Source organism: Bufo bufo, chromosome 1 (genome assembly GCF_905171765.1).
Source record: "Bufo bufo chromosome 1, aBufBuf1.1, whole genome shotgun sequence".
Taxonomy (NCBI): domain Eukaryota; kingdom Metazoa; phylum Chordata; class Amphibia; order Anura; family Bufonidae; genus Bufo; species Bufo bufo.
Genome location: NC_053389.1, coordinates 425,297,942 through 425,314,856, shown reverse-complemented (window position 1 = coordinate 425,314,856; position 16,915 = coordinate 425,297,942). Strand labels below are relative to the sequence as shown.

General features: G+C 42.7%; 1 protein-coding gene across 1 annotated transcript in view; it reads left to right on the top strand.

The window, feature by feature from the left end:
* Positions 1-16,915, top strand: part of PDE6A (phosphodiesterase 6A) — a 167,849-nt gene that overhangs the window by 115,307 nt on the left and 35,627 nt on the right. Inside the window, exons 10-11 of the mRNA XM_040415694.1 lie at positions 5,420-5,563; positions 9,377-9,442. Coding sequence (XP_040271628.1) covers positions 5,420-5,563; positions 9,377-9,442 — 210 coding nt within the window. The remainder of the gene's footprint in view (positions 1-5,419; positions 5,564-9,376; positions 9,443-16,915) is intronic.

Genomic DNA, 16,915 nt, shown 5'->3' with positions numbered 1-16,915 from the left:
CGTACGGCTATTGAAAGAGATTTGAGGATATTAGTGTACATTAACTTATTTCAAGCCAAAACTAGGCAGCTGCTAGCAAGTTAGATAAACTCATGAGATGCGGCAAGAAGGTCCTATATGCACATGACAAACTTGGTTCATGTTGTCACATCTTAAGACATGCCCCTTTTACACTATGCCAAGCCCCCTTTTCAAGCTGGAAAACCGAAACGGGCAAACTAGACTTAGTTGGTTATTCTTTTTGAAGCATTTAGTTCATAAATAGACTTAAAACTAGGGGTTATTTAACTCAGAATTTTATGGCATATCACTAGGATATGCCATCAAAGTCAGATAGGTGCGACCCACACCTATCTCCAGAACGAGCCCCAAAAGTGAAGTATAGCGCACCGCGCATGCACGGTGTGCTCGCCATTAATTTCTATGGAAGTGCTAAAAAATAGCCGAGTATGCAGAGTAGTGATGAGCGGTAGGGGCAATATTCGAATTCGCGATATTTCGCTAAAATTTGGGCGAATATTCGTCATAAATTCGCAAATCGAGAATTCGCCATTATTTTCTTGATTGTGAAAATCAGCAATGTAATATGCACATATTGCGCACTCAATACAGGCGTGAGTCACTTTTGCTACATTTTTCAAGCTGCTAGAAGTTTCCTGAGACTGGAGAAAATGGTTGGCACGGCAGAACATTACAATAGCTTCATATGCAGATAGAGTGCTCCAATATATACGTGATTGCGCAAATCGGCAACTAATGATGCGCATATTTTGGCGCAATACGTGCAACTTTTTAGCAGGTCTGACTACATATTACTGATTGGTGCACTAGTATTGTGAACTTGTGACATCACAGCACTATGTCTGTAGCATGTATGTATGGACAGCAGAACCTATCAGCCAGGGGCTGCCACAGACAGCAGAGGGCCCCTGTGCCTGGGTCCCCCCCCCCCCCCCCCCCCCAAGCCAAATTCGCAACCTAACCTATTCCGTCCTAACATTGCTTATAGCAATACAAAACATACAGGGTAAGGCTACTTTCACACCTGCGGCACTACGCTCCGACCACCTGATCCGGCTGAAAATGCAAGGAATCGGCCGGACACAAACCGCAGCATGCGGTCCCACTGATTTTCTGCATTTTTGCCAGATTGTGGCCGGATCTCTGCCGTACCCCATTATAGTCAATGGGGCCGGTGGGCATTCTGTCTGCATCCAGCAGTGCTGGATCCAGTGAATTCCAGCAGGCTGTTCTCTGCTGGAACAGACTGCCAGAATCACTAACGCAGATGTGAAAGTAGCCTAATACAGCACCACATACCTCTTCCATCCAGTGACTTCTCCTTTGATGTAGATGTTCTCTGTCCTCATCTTCTCCTTTCAGACCAGACCACCATGATGATTTCTTTCAGCCATCTCTTCTCTCTGCAGAGTTTGACAGACAGACATCTTAGTTTCCTACTTTTCCATCATCCTTCCACCTTCTGAACACCCCATCCTGCCACCCCCAATACTGTGCCCGCTGTGCTCTTTATACAGGTTACACACAGATAGTTCCCCTTCAATAATTATTGGCACACAGTGTTCTAAAAAATAACTGTGCCCAGGAAACAGTGTCCCTGACACTAATAGTGTAAACATAATGTTCCCCAAAAATACCGTATTTTTCGCCCCATAAGACGCACTTCCCCCCCAAAAGTGGGGGGAAAATGCCCCTGCGTCTTATGGGGCGAATGCTTCCATTTTACATCGCAGTCTGGGATGCTGCAGCATTGCAGACTGCGATGTATGAGCTGGGAGAGAGGAGGGGATGGAGTCCGGAACTAGGGGCGGGGCCCAGGCAGTCACTGTACTCTTACACAGGGCCCCCGCCGCTCACCGAAGTATTTATAAACATGAATACTTATCCTGTTATTAAGTTTAACTAACGCTGGGCTCTCCCATGTTCCCATGTTCCCCTGTATCCCCACAGCCCTTACAAACAAGCTTCAATAGCAGGCAGAGCGGACGGCAGCAGTAACGTCACTCACTGACGTTGAGCGCCTGCTCCACCACTTTATGAATGAAGCAGGCGGAGCAGGCGTGCGACGTCAGTGAGTGACGTTACTGCTGCCGTCCGCTCTGCCTGCTATTGAAGCTTGTTCGTAAGTGCTGTGGGGATACATGGGAACATGGGAGAGCGCAGCGTTAGTTAAACTTAATAACAGGATAAGGATTCATGTTTATAAATACTTCGGTGAGCGGCGGGGCCCGGTGTATTTTGGGGTACACTGTTATGAGGGGGATCTGTGGATGACATATAGCAGTGTAATCCACAGCTATCCCCCATAACAGTTCAATCCACAGATCCCCCACCCCATAACAATGCCATCCACAGATCCCCCCCACCCCATAAGAATGCCATCCACAGATCCCCCATAGCAGTACCATCCACAGATCCCCCATAACAGTGTCATCCACAGATCCCCCATAACAGTGCCATCCACAGATCCCCCATAACAGTGCCATCCACAGATCCCCCATAACAGTGCCATCCACAGGTCCCCCACATGACAGTGCGTCATCCACAGATCCCCCATAATAGTGTCATGCACAGACCACCATTAATTTTAAACCCACCAAAAGCACACCTTTTGGTTAAAAAAAATTTTTGTTTCTTATTTTCCTCCTCAAAAACCTAGGTGCGTCTTATAGGCCGGTGCGTCTTATAGGGCGAAAAATACGGTAATTGTGCTAAGCTGATATTGTGCCAGGGTGCCCCCCACAGTAATACTGCTCCCCAAAGTCCCACCAATAGAAATAATTACCTACCAGACAACACGTAGTAGTAATAGTGCCCCTACAGTAATAAAATCGCACTGTGTCCCAGAAGTAATAATGCTCCCATAGTGCTCATACTAGTATTCATGTTCCTCATAGTCCCTCAACTGTAATAAAGCCCACCATAATGCCCCCGGTAGTAATAATTCTCTTTATAATGTGTTACAGTAAAAATAAAAGTGCCCTGTTGTGTGGCAGTATAAAAAATACCTCCTCTTAGTGCCCCCTGTAGAGCCAATGTCCCCATAGTACCCTCATAATGTGTGCCAATGCCCCTTACTGTGTGCCCAAAAAACATCTTAGTGCCCCCAGTTCAGACAAGGTCCTCATAGTGCCCTATAATTTGCGCCAGTATAAAATACTCCTATTTCGTGCCCCAATAGTGCGCTTCCCCTTATCCCCATGGTGCCTGAAAATGTGTCAGAATAAAATGCCCCCAGTATAATTTCCCTGTATAATGACCCCAATAGTGCTCCTCTCCTCCCTTCTCCATAGTGCCCCCCATGTGTGCCAGTATATAAGATAGGGTCCCCATAGTGCTCCTCCCTCTCCATAGTGCCCCCATTTGTTCCAGTATATAAGATAGGACCCCCATATTGCTCCTCCCCCTTCATAGTGCCCCCCATGTCTGCCAGTATATAAAACAGTTATTTTGCATATTACAGTATATAAAATAGGCAGGCCCCCCCATATGTCACTTGCTCAGATAGGCCCCCATATCTGTTGCTCAGGACCCCCCTTATCAGATGCCCATTCACACCCCCATATCAATTTCTCAGCCCCCCCCCCCATATGCCAGTTGCCCAGGACCCCCCCCCCCCATATCAGTTACTCAGGAGGAACCCCCCCCAATATCAGTTGTTTATTTATTCAGCCCCCCCATATTTCAGTTGCCCAGGACAACCCCCCATATCAGTTACTCAGGAGGACCCCCCAATATCAGTTGTTTATTTATTTAGCCCCCCCATATCTCAGTTGCCCCCCATATCGATGTGACAGACCCCCAGGGCTCCATCAGACCTCAGATCAGACTAAAAATAAATAATTAAAGAGGACCTTTCACCTGTATAAACGATGTTAACTGAGTATGCTGCCATATAGAGCGGCGCCCGGGGATCTCACTGCACTTACTATTATCCCCGGGCGCCGCTCCGTTCTCCCGTTATAGGCTCCGGTACCTTTGCTTCTTAAGTTATAGTAGGCGGGTCTTCTCTTGTCCTGTGGGCGTCTCCTTCTCCTAGGCTGCAGCGCTGGCCAATCACAGAGCACAGCTCACAGCCTGGGAGGTTTTTTTCTCCCAGGCTGTGAGCTGTGCGCTGCGATTGGCCAGCGCTGCAGCCTAGGAGAAGGAGACGCCCACAGGACAAGGGAAGACCCGCCTACTATAACTTAAGAAGCAAAGGTACCGGAGCCTATAACGGGAGAACGGAGCGGCGCCCGGGGATAATAGTAAGTGCAGTGAGATCCCCGGGCGCCGCTCTATATGGCAGCATACTCAGTTCACATAGTTTATACAGGTGAAAGGTCCTCTTTAAAACTTACCTCTCCTGCTCCGCTGCTCTCCGGGTCCTGATGTGAATGCCTGACCTACTGGTTTTCAACAGCCCGCGCTGCACAGTCACATGACCTGACTGTGTACAGCATCAGGTCATAGTGCGCGATGTACGCAGTCAGGCCGGCTGGGTAAGTAATCGCCGATCTCTTGCATACTAGTGAGCGCTTCTGGATGCGCTTTTAGTATGATACTAGTGAGCGCTTCTAGAAGAGCTCACTAGTATGAATGGGCCCCTTCCCACGCCGGGCCCTTGTGCAGCTGCATCGGCTGCATCGACTTATGTCCGCCCCAGCTATCAGCTACACTATATCACTAACTAACCTACGCTGACTAGACGGGGGGCGTGGCCGGAAGCTGACATGAGCGGACGCACTTAGCTGAGCTCCGGACCCAAGCCCTAACTTCACAGTAATCCTGTACTTTAACGCAAAAATTTCATCCAGATTGGGTAGGAGGTCAGGAAAGACCCGCAGCACAACTATGGCCCGTAATAGAGTACAGTCGGCCGCTGACTATCTCACACTAACTATCTGTATTATATATATACGGTATAAGCTATCTAACTAACTATCTAATGTAATAAATCAGCAAAGCACAGCAATGACACTGCTCTCTCTCTCAGAACTGAATAAAACTACAGAAAATGGCTGCTGGGGAGTTTCTTATATAGTAAGGGGTAGGCAACTTCCCTATTGGTTGCTAGGGATGTTGCTAAGCTCTGACAAAGACATTGCAGCCTTCTCATTAGCCCACAAGTACGAAGCAGGGGGGATCATGGGTTCAGATGAAACAAAATCTAGAATATTCGCGAATACAAATATATAGCACTATATTCTAAATATTAGCGAATTCTCAAAGTGGCGATATTCGCAATAAAAATTTGCGATTCAAATATTCGCGCCCAACACTAGTGCAGAAGAGCCCTTCCCATGTACTATGACCCAGATGCGATCGCTACTCCTTTACCCCTTATAGCTAGGCCCCTGATATTTACTGTTCCAACAACAACTTCATTCATATTCTGCTTATTGCTTTCTTCTTGCAGTCATTGACACAGTTCCTTGGCTGGTCTGTCCTGAATACTGACACTTATGACAAGATGAACAAGCTTGAGAACAGGAAAGATATCTATCAAGACATGGTTAATTATCATGTGAAGTGCTCCAATGAGGAATTACAGATAATACTGGTAAGAAAACATCCTCCACCTCAATGGCATGCATGTATATCTAATTATGTGCGGCCTTGATACAGTAGTGGGGAAGGTTTCAAGCTTCCAAGTTAAAATAATGTAACTGGTGTTCTGAAAATATTGCCAGGCTACATCCACACTAGTGTTTGAGCGTTGCAATTAAAAAAAAAACTATCCATATACCATTTACTTTAAACAGTGGCGTAACTAGAAATGACGAGGCCCCACAGCAGATTTTTGAATGAAATCTTTTAGTCCTCCTCCTGGATGGGCTCCTTCTCAGTTGGGGTCCCCAAAGCAGTCGCTTTCCCAGCTCCCCTTATAGCTACACCCCTGACTTTAAATGATACCACAGTGCTTATTTCATCTAATCTATCATACAGTCCTGTTCAAAAGTTTAAGACCACTTGAAAAATGGCTTAACAAGCTTCCAAGTAGAGCTTCAACATGCAACAAGAAGAAATGGGAGTGAGACAAAACATTTTTTGAGCATTCAATTTTATGAAAACAACGAATAAACTGAAACAGGCTGTTTTTCAGCTGATCAAAAGTTTAGGACCACACCTCCCAAAAAAAACTAAACCCCCCCAAAACAGAAATCCAACATCCAAACATGAACTCAGTAATGAGTAGCTCCGCCGTTATTGTTTATCACTTCCAAAATTCGTTTCGGCATGCTTGATGCAAGCGTTTCCATGAGGTGAGTGGGAACATTTCTCCAAGTGGTGAAGACGGCTGCACGAAGGCCATCTACTGTCTGGAACTGTTGTCCATTTTTGTAAACTTCCCTTGCCATCCATCCCCAAAGGTTCTCAAATGGATTTAGATCAGGGGAACACTCAGGATGGGCCAAAAGAGTGATGTTATTCTCCTGGAAGAAGTCCCTTGTCCGGTGGGCATTGTGTACTGTAGCGTTGTCCTGTTGAAAAACCCAGTCGTTACCATACAGACGAGGGCCCTCAGTCATGAGGAATGCTCTCTGCAACATCTGGACATAGCCAGCGGCCGTTTGACGCCCCTGCACTTCCTGAAGCTCCATTGTTCCACTGAAAGAAAAAGCACCCCAGACCATTATGGCGCCCCCTCCACTGTGGCGCGTAGAAAACATCTCAGGTGGGACCTGCTTGTCATGCCAGTAACGTTGGGAACCATCAGGACCATCAAGGTTAAATTTTTTCTCATCAGAGAATAAAACTTTCTTCCACCTTTGAATGTCCCATGTTTGGTGTTCTCTTGCAAAGTCCAAACGAGCAGTTCTGTGGCGTTCAAGGAGACGAGGTCTTTGAAGACGTTTTTTGTTTTTGAAGCCCTTCAGTCTCAGATGCCGTCTGATGGTTATGGCACTGCAGTCAGCACCAGTAAGGGCCTTAATTTGGGTCGAGGATCGTTCAGTGTTTTGACGGACAGCCAATTGGATCCTCTGGCTCAGTGCTGATGAAATTTTTTTGAGTCTTCCACTTGATTTTTTTGTTCCATAACCCTCAGGATCATTTAAGAAATTCCAAATGACTGTCTTACTGCGTCCCACCTCAGCAGCGATGGCACGCTGTGAGAGACCCTGCTTATGCAGTTCAACAACCCGACCACGTTCAAAAAGGGAGAGTTTTTTGGCCTTTGCCATCGCAACGTGTGACTACCTGACAGAAAATGACAATGAATCCACATCTTTGCACAGATTTGGCCTTTTAAAGGCATGTGGTCCTAAAATTTGGATCAGCTGAAAAACAGCCTCAGTTTAATCGTTATTTTCAATTAATTGAATGCTCAAAAAATGTTTTGTCTCACTCTCATTTCTTCTTGTTGCATGTTGAAGCTCTACTTGGAACCTTGTTAAGATCCAACAATGTAAAATATGATTTTTTGCCATTTTTCAAGTGGTCTTAAACTTTTGATCAGGACTGTACAAAATATAGATGTTTGTTTGTTCTTACCATTTATTTACATTGACTTTAGTGCATGTGTCAGGTTAAAATGCTGATAATACAGGTAACAAGTCAAACCAAGTCATACACACCCACGGGTTCAGACAAGGAGATACTGTATGTAGGTTACACAGAGTCATTAAAAGGGAGATATGTGTGCCAGGCGCAGCACTATGAAGTATGTGATATATACATGTGTGTAATGTATGTAGTGTAGTGTGTGATCATCACATACTGCACTACATACATTACACACATGTATACATCACATGCCCCCTCACAGTAATAATGCCAAGATATGTGCCCTCGTCACAGTAGTAATGCTCACACATGCCCCTCACAGTAGTTATGCCCAGATATGTGCCCCCTCACAGTAGTTATGCCCAGATATGTGCCCCCTCACAGTAGTTATGCCCAGATATGTGCCCCCTCACAGTAATAATGCCAAGATATGTGCCCTCTTCACAGACGTAATGCTCACACATGCCCCCTCACAGTAGTTATGCCCAGATATGTGCCCCCTCACAGTAATAATGCCAAGATATGTGCCCTCTTCACAGTAGCAATGCTCACTCGTGCCCCCTCACAGTAGTTATGCCCTGATATGTGCCCTCTTCACAGTAGTTATGCCCTGATATGTGCCCTCCTCACAGTAGTTATACCCTGATATGTGCCCCCTCACAGTAATAATGCCAAGATATGTGCCCTCTTCACAGATGTAATGCTCGCACATGCCCCCTCACAGTAGTTATGCCCAGATATGTGCCCCCTCACAGTAGTTATACCCAGATATGTGCCCTCTTCACGGTAGTTATGCCCTGATATGTGCCATCCTCACAGTAGTTATGCCCTGATATGTGCCCCCTCACAGTAGTTATGCCCTCATATGTGCCCCTCACAGTAGTTATGCCCAGATATGTGCCCCCTCACAGTAGTTATGCCAGATATGTGCCATCCTCACAGTAGTTATGCCCTGATATGTGCCCCCTCACAGTAGTTATGCCCTGATATGTGCCCCTCACAGTAGTTATGCCCAGATATGTGCCCCCTCACAGTAGTTATGCCAGATATGTGCCTTCTTCACAGTAGTAATGCTCACACATGCCCCCTCACAGCGTTTGCATTTCTTTCTGGCAAAGCTACCTGGTTCCGGCCCGCGAAATTTATACCAAGTCTAGTGCGGCCCTCAGACGAAAAAATGGTTGGGCACCACTGAGCTACACTATATCACGACCTAACCTATACTGACTATCTCCCACTAACTATCTGTATTATATATAAGCCAACTAACTAACTATCTAATGTAATGAGTTTGACACACCAAAGTACAGAGTACAGCAATGACACTGCTGTCTCTCTCATAAATGCAAAAAAAAATAATGTAGAAAATGGCTGCTGGGGAGGTTCTCATATACAGTAGTAAAGGGGTAGGCAACTTTCCTATTGGTTGCTAGGGATATAGCTAAGCTCTAACAAAGATATTGCAGCCTTCTTATTGACCCACAAGCAAGAAGCAGGGAGGAATCATGTGTTCAAGTAAATAAAAATCTAGAATATTCGCGAATACGAATATATAGCACTGTATTCTAAATATTCGCAAATTCTCGAAGTGGTGATATTCGCGATTAAAATTCGAATATTCGCGCCCAACACTACTGATAAAGAAATCAGGCACAGCAGTTCCCAGGTTACATGTCCACGATCATGCATAAAGTGATAATATTTGGGTTAATCAAAATGTTGGCTTTCAATTCTTTTCATTCAGGGCTTGCTCTAGAGCAGGGGTGCACAATGTTTTCTGGGTGGGGGCCACATTGTCAGACTGAAGGAATAACAAGGGCCGAAAATAAATTGTTCTGCTTTTTAATGCACATTTTTATATGCACAGAAAACCCAAGAAATTTTAAATCTGCCACCTGATGAATGTGAAGAAGATGAACTGTATGAAATATTGGTAAGTAAAAAATAACTTTTTTTTCCTGATCTGTGATTTCAGAATATCGAAAGAATGAAGAGAAGCACTAAAAAATCTACAACATGAAGCTGTACATAGCTGCACACATGAGCTCTTAGGGTACTTTCACACTTGTGTTAGAGGATTCCGGCAGGCAGTTCCATCACCGGAACTGCCTGCCGGATCCGGAAATCTGTATGCAAAATGCGGGCCTCAATGCACGAGCACAGTCCGTGGGGCAGCCGCAGCGGATCGCGGACCCATTCAAGTGAATGGGTCCGCATCCGTGATGCGGAATGCCCACGGAACGGCGCCTGTGTATTGCGGCCGCATTTTGCGGGCCGTAATACGGCAATGGGCCGCACACGCCAGTGTGAAAGAGGCCTTAATGGGTAACTGTCATGTTTTCATTAAAAAAAAATCTATTTTAGTACATATTTCTACTGCAGCAGCATTATGCATAAAGCAATCTTTAGTTTCTTCACATACCACTGTTTTCCTTGAGTTTTTCCCTTAGTTATGGCTGTTTAAACATTTACAATATGAGGACCTTCTCAAGATGGCTCCTCTGCGAGTTCTCTGAGGCAAAGCTGCTTTCCCTCACTTCCCATACACACTTGCTGTAGCCAGCAGTTCCCTGCCAGCCAATCAGATTGGATTACTGAGAGACACGCCTCCTCACTCTGAAGCCTAATGCAGGCATGCAGCGTGGAAGACCGCTCCTCTGTATTCTGTTTATACTAAAAGGCAGACAAGCCCTAGCAACGGTCTTTTAAGGGAGCAGTAAAAAGGGACAGGGGACATTAATGAAAGATGCTATTATAAGGTAATTACAGATCTTTTGACAATCATTGACAGACTAACTCAGACTAATACTACAGAAGTATTGTGATGCATTGTAAAGGGGATCAGACCCCCAAAAGTTGAAGTCCCAGAGTGAAACAAAAAAATAAAGTGAAAAAAAAGTTACAAAAATAAATTTAAAGTTTCAAGAAAAAAAATATTAAAATGCGTCTTTTTCCCAAAATAAAGTTAAAAAAAATTGTAAAAAATAGGGAAAAAAAGAAAAGTAGACATACTATTAGGTATCGCCGTGTCCGTATCGACCGGCTCTATAAAAATATCACATGACCTAACCCCTCAGGTGAATACCGTTAAAATTTTTAAATAAAAACTGTGCTAAAAAAAACTTTTTTTTGTCGCCTTACATCACAAAAAGTGCGACACCAAGCAAACAAAAAGGCATATGCCCCCCAAAATAGTACCAATCTAACCGTCACCTCATACCGCAAAAAATTAGCCCATACCTAAGACAATCGCCCAATTGCTTTTATTGTGTTAAATGTAAAAAAAATAAAGTAGACATTTTTTATGGTGAACATCATAAAAAAAATAAAAACTGTCAAAAAAGCCATTTTTTGTCACCTTACATCACAAAAAGTGTAGCAAGTGATCAAAAAGTCATATGCACCACAAAATAGTGCCAATCAAATAGTCATCTCATCCCACAAAAATGATAGCCTACCTAAGACAGTCGCCCAAAAACAGAAAAAATGATGGCTCTCAGACTATGGAGACACTAAAACATGATTTTTGTTTGTTTGTTTAAAAAACAATATCATTGTGTAAAACTTACATAAATAAAAAAAGGATAAATATTAGGTATTGCCACGTCCATAACTACCTCCTCTATAAAAATATCACATGACCTAACCCCTCAGTTGAACACCATAAATAAAAACAAAAAAAAGGTGTTAAAAAGGCAATTTTTTTGTCACCTTACATCACAAAAAGTATAATACCAAGTGATCAAAAAGTCATACACACCCCAAAATAGTACCAATAAAACCGTCATCTCAACCCGCAAAAAATGATACTCTATCTAAGACAATCGCCCAAAAGATAAAAAAAAAACTAGGGCTCTCAGAATATGGACACACTGAAACATTTTTCTATTTTATTCAAAAATGCTGTTATTGTGTAAAACATAAATAAATAAATAAAAAAGTATCCATATTTGGTATCGCCACGTACGTAACGACCTGCTCTATAAAAATACTACATGATCTAACCTGTCAGATAACCATTGTAAATAACAAAAAAAAAACTGTGCCAAAACAGCAATTTTTTGTTATCTTGCCTCACAAAAAGTGTAATATAGAGCAACCAAAAATCATATGTACTTTATAATAGTACCAACAAAACTGCCACCTTATCCCGTAGTTTCCAAAATTGGGTCATTTTTTGAGGGGTGTATTTTCTAAAATGGGGTCATTTTTGAGTGATTTCTATTATGTAAGCCTCACAAAGTGACTCCAGACCTGAACTGGTCCTCAAAAAGTGGGTTTTGGTAATTTTCTGAAAAATTTCAAGATTTACTTCTAAACTTCTAAGCCTTTTAACGTCCCCAAAAAATAAGATGGCATTCATAAAATGATCCAAACATGAAGTAGACATATGAGGAATGTGAAGTAGTAACTATTTTTGGAGTTATTACTATCTATTATAAAAGTATAGAAATTGAAATGTGCAAATTTGCTAATTTTTCCAAATATTTGGTAAATTTGGTATTTTTTTATAAATAAAAATGACATTTTTTGACTCAATTTTACCACTGTCATGAAGTACAATATGTGATGAGAAAACAGTCTCAGAATGGCCTGGATAAGTAAAAGCGTTTTAAAGTTATTACCACATAAATTGACACATGTCAGATTTGCTAAAAATGGCCTGGGCAGAAAGGTGAAAAATGGCTTGGTCCTGAAAGGGTTAAAGGTCTGCGCATGCGCAGACAGGGAAACCGGATCCAGTTTTCCGGAACACTTGGTACCGGATCCGGCATTAATACATTTCAATGGAATCCGGCATTCCGGAAAGTGTTCTGGAATTTTGGCCGGAGAAAATACCGCAACATGCTGCTGTATTTTCTCCGGCCAAATACCGTAAGAGGGACTGAACTGAAGACATCCTGATGCATCCTGAACGGAATGCTTTCCATTCAGAATGCATTAGGATAAAACTGAAGTGTTTTTTTCCGGTATTGAGCCCCTGTGACGGAACTCAATACTGGAAAATTAACACTAGTGTGAAAGTACCCTGATTCATATGATATGTACACAAATGTATACAGGGTGAGATTTGGATCTGGATAGTATGCAGATGAAAATTCTGGATAGTATACAAGTAAAGATTCTGGATAGTATGCAAATGAAAATTCTGGATAGTATGCCATAGTAATTGAAAGTAAAATAGTAAGTGAAAATTCTGGATAGTATACTAGGCCTATTTATCTTAAAAAGTTACAAATGAAATAGGCTATAGATATATAATTAACACTAGTGTGAAAGTACCCTTATTCATATGATATGTACACAAATGTATACAGGGTCAGATTTGGATCTGGATAGTATGCAGATGAAAATTCTGGATAGTATACAAGTAAAGATTCTGGATAGTATGCAAATGAAAATTCTGGATAGTATGCCATAGTAATTGAAAGTAAAATAGTAAGTGAAAATTCTGGATAGTATACTAGGCCTATTTATCTTAAAAAGTTACAAATGAAATAGGCTATAGATATTTAAATTAAAGAGGACCTTTCACCAGAATAAAACATCTAAACTAACTATACAGACATGTAGAGCGGTGCCCAGGGATCTCCCTGCACTTACTATTATCCCTGGGCGCCGCTCCATTCGCCCGGTATAGCCTCCGGTATCTTCATATGTTAGGCTCCACCCAGGGGAACCTGACGGCGTCTCTTTCTCCTATGCTGTAGCGCTGGCTAATCGCAGCGCTCAGCTCATAGCCTGAGTTTTTTTTTTCTCTCAGGCTATGAGCTGAGCGCTGCGATTGGCCAGCGCTACAGCATGGGAGAATGAGACGCCGTCAGGTTCCCCTGGGTGGAGCCTAACTATGAAGATACCAGCAAGGATTGAATTGTGGGGTCTGTGACCTCAAGGCTATAATTTCAAAAAAAAAATGTTCACAGGCCAGGAAACTATAGCACTCTAGCTGAATATGTTTCAAGACATCCCAAAGAAGTAGTTCAAACCACACATTTGGTTAACCAAAGAGTATATCAGCTTTACTGTACATGCAGTGCCAAAGCACTTTCAGCTGATTAGTTTATGAAGGCAACTGAAAATGAAAAGACACTCTGTGCCTTAGAACCTATTATCCAGAATGAAAAATGCCATGAGAATGAGAGAGCAAAGTTTTGAGATCTTAAAATAAACTTCAAGGAGCTAAAAGGATTCTCAAATGTGAGAGCAGAAATGTCAGTCACTGAGGAGCACCTTATTCTCTGAGACACCAAATTGGTTGTTCCTAAAGCCTTACATAACTCCATAATACAGGTCTCTCATGACAGTCATATGGAAATTGAAATTAGCTAAAAACTTCTTCATGGAAAATGTCTGGTTCCCAAACATGTATCAGTGAGTAGAAGAAATGATAAGACATTGCTCCATGTTAGCTAGTTACCCCTTCATCAAAACCAGAGTCCTTACAAATGTCTCCTCCTATCTACATCTGTCTGGGAGGAAGTAGCAATTGGTATCTATGGTCCACCGCCTAAAGGACAATACATTCTGGTGACAGTTAACGAATATTCAAGATACCCTGCTATAGCATTAATCTCTTCAACCTTATTTTCCAGTGTCATACCACGGCTGGGCAACATTTTCTCAGCATGGTATTACAAAAATAGTCAGATTGGGCCTCATTTAATGGACATACATTTGTACAATTTTCTGAATATCTCGGGTCCACCCACAGGAAGGTAACAACTTGCTGGCCACAAGCTAATAAAATAGTGAAATGATTCATGTGCAGTTTAGGAAAGAGAGTTAAAGCTGTTTACTTGGAGCACATAAATTGGAACAAACACTGTATAAATCTATGGGCAACTACAGAATTACACCACACCACATTCAACAGCCAATGCTATGCCTACGCAACTACTAAACAGAACTCCTTGCATATGTATTACCATGGACTACCTGTCTTTTACCAGAGTTGCCAGTAAGACCAACATACTGAAATTACAAGGAGAACATGAAACAGTATGCAGACAATAGTCAGTATATCCAGCCAACTACCATGCGGAAGGGAGATAAGGTTGTTGTACGTTAAAGGCATACAGGGAGTGCAGAATTATTAGGCCAGTTGTATTTTTGAGGATTAATTTTATTATTGAACAACAACCATGTTCTCAATGAACCCAAAAAACTCATTAATATCAAAGCTGAATATTTTTGGAAGTAGTTTTTAGTTTGCTTTTAGTTTTAGCTATTTTAGGGGGATATCTGTGTGTGCAGGTGACTATTACTGTGCATAATTATTAGGCAACTTAACAAAAAACAAATATATACCCATTTCAATTATTTATTTTTACCAGTGAAACCAACATAACATCTCAACATTCACAAATATACATTTCTGACATTCAAAAACAAAACAAAAACAAATCAGTGACCAATATAGCCACCTTTCTTTGCAAGGACACTCAAAAGCCTGCCATCCATGGATTCTGTCAGTGTTTTGAGCTGTTCACCATCAACATTGCGTGCAGCAGCAACCACAGCCTCCCAGACACTGTTCAGAGAGGTGTACTGTTTTCCCTCCTTGTAAATCTCACATTTGATGATGGACCACAGGTTCTCAATGGGGTTCAGATCAGGTGAACAAGGAGGCCATGTCATTAGATTTTCTTCTTTTATACCCTTTCTTGCCAGCCACGCTGTGGAGTACTTGGACGCGTGTGATGGAGCATTGTCCTGCATGAAAATCATGTTTTTCTTGAAGGATGCAGACTCCTTCCTGTACCACTGCTTGAAGAAGGTGTCTTCCAGAAACTGGCAGTAGGACTGGGAGTTGAGCTTGACTCCATCCTCAACCCGAAAAGGCCCCACAAGCTCATCTTTGATGATACCAGCCCAAACCAGTACTCCACCTTGCTGGCATCTGAGTCGGACTGGAGCTCTCTGCCCTTTACCAATCCAGCCACGGGCCCATCCATCTGGGCCATCAAGACTCACTCTCATTTCATCAGTCCATAAAACCTTAGAAAAATCAGTCTTGAGATATTTCTTGGCCCAGTCTTGACGTTTCAGCTTGTATGTCTTGTTCAGTGGTGGTCGTCTTTCAGCCTTTCTTACCTTGGCCATGTCTCTGAGTATTGCACACCTTGTGCTTTTGGGCACTCCAGTGATGTTGCAGCTCTGAAATATGGCCAAACTGGTGGCAAGTGGCATCTTGGCAGCTGCACGCTTGACTTTTCTCAGTTCATGGACAGTTATTATGCGCCTTGGTTTTTCCACACGCTTCTTGCGACCCTGTTGACTATTTTGAATGAAACGCTTGATTGTTCGATGATCACGCTTCAGAAGCTTTGCAATTTTAAGAGTGCTGCATCCCTCTGCAAGATATCTCACTATTTTTGACTTTTCTGAGCCTGTCAAGTCCTTCTTTTGACCCATTTTGCCAAAGGAAAGGAAGTTGCCTGATAATTATGCACACCTAATATAGGGTGTTGATGTCATTAGACCACACCCCTTCTCATTACAGAGATGCACATCACCTAATATGCTTAATTGGTAGTAGGCTTTCGAGCCTATACAGCTTGGAGTAAGACAACATGCATACTCATTTGCCTAATAATACTCATTTGCCTAATAATTCTGCACTCCCTGTAATGATAAGACCTTTCCAATATATGACCCAGCAGAATACTAGGTAATGGATGTTAGCATGATGGCCTGCCACTGCTCCACTCTCCAGAGTGGACATAGGTGCTGCCTTACTTACACTTCCATCTCTGACCTGCGGTATGGACACTCTGTTGCTCCTCTTTCTCACCCACAGCAGGCCTGGCCGTTGGAGTTTTGTGCCTCTCCTGCAGGCAGTTCTCTCCCATAGGGCATTTCCTAATTCTTCCCCAGCTTATGTCTGTCTGTGTCAGGATATAGAAAGATAGAATGTGTTGGCAGATAAGAACCATTTGGCCCATTTAGTCTGCCCATTATACTGAATACTATGAATAGCCCTTGGCCCTATCTTATATGAAGGATGGCCTTATGCCTATCCCATGCATGCCTAAACTCCTTCACTGTATTTGCAGCTACCACTTCTGCAGGAAGGCTATTCCATGCATCCACTACTCTCTCAGTAAAGTAATACTTCCTGATATTACTTTTAAACCTTTGCCCCTCTAATTTAAAACTGTCCTCTTGTAGCAGTTTTTCTTCTTTTAAATATTCTCTCCTCTTTTACCTTGTTGATTCCCTTTATGTATTTAAAAGTTTCTATCATATCCCCTCTGTCTCGTCTTTCTATTTAAAAGCTATACATGTTAAGGTCCTTTAATCTTTCCTGGTAAGTTTTATCCTGCAATCCATGTACTAGTTTAGTAGCTCTTCTCTGAACTCCAAAGTATCAATATCCTTCTGGAGGTATGGTCTCCAGTACTGC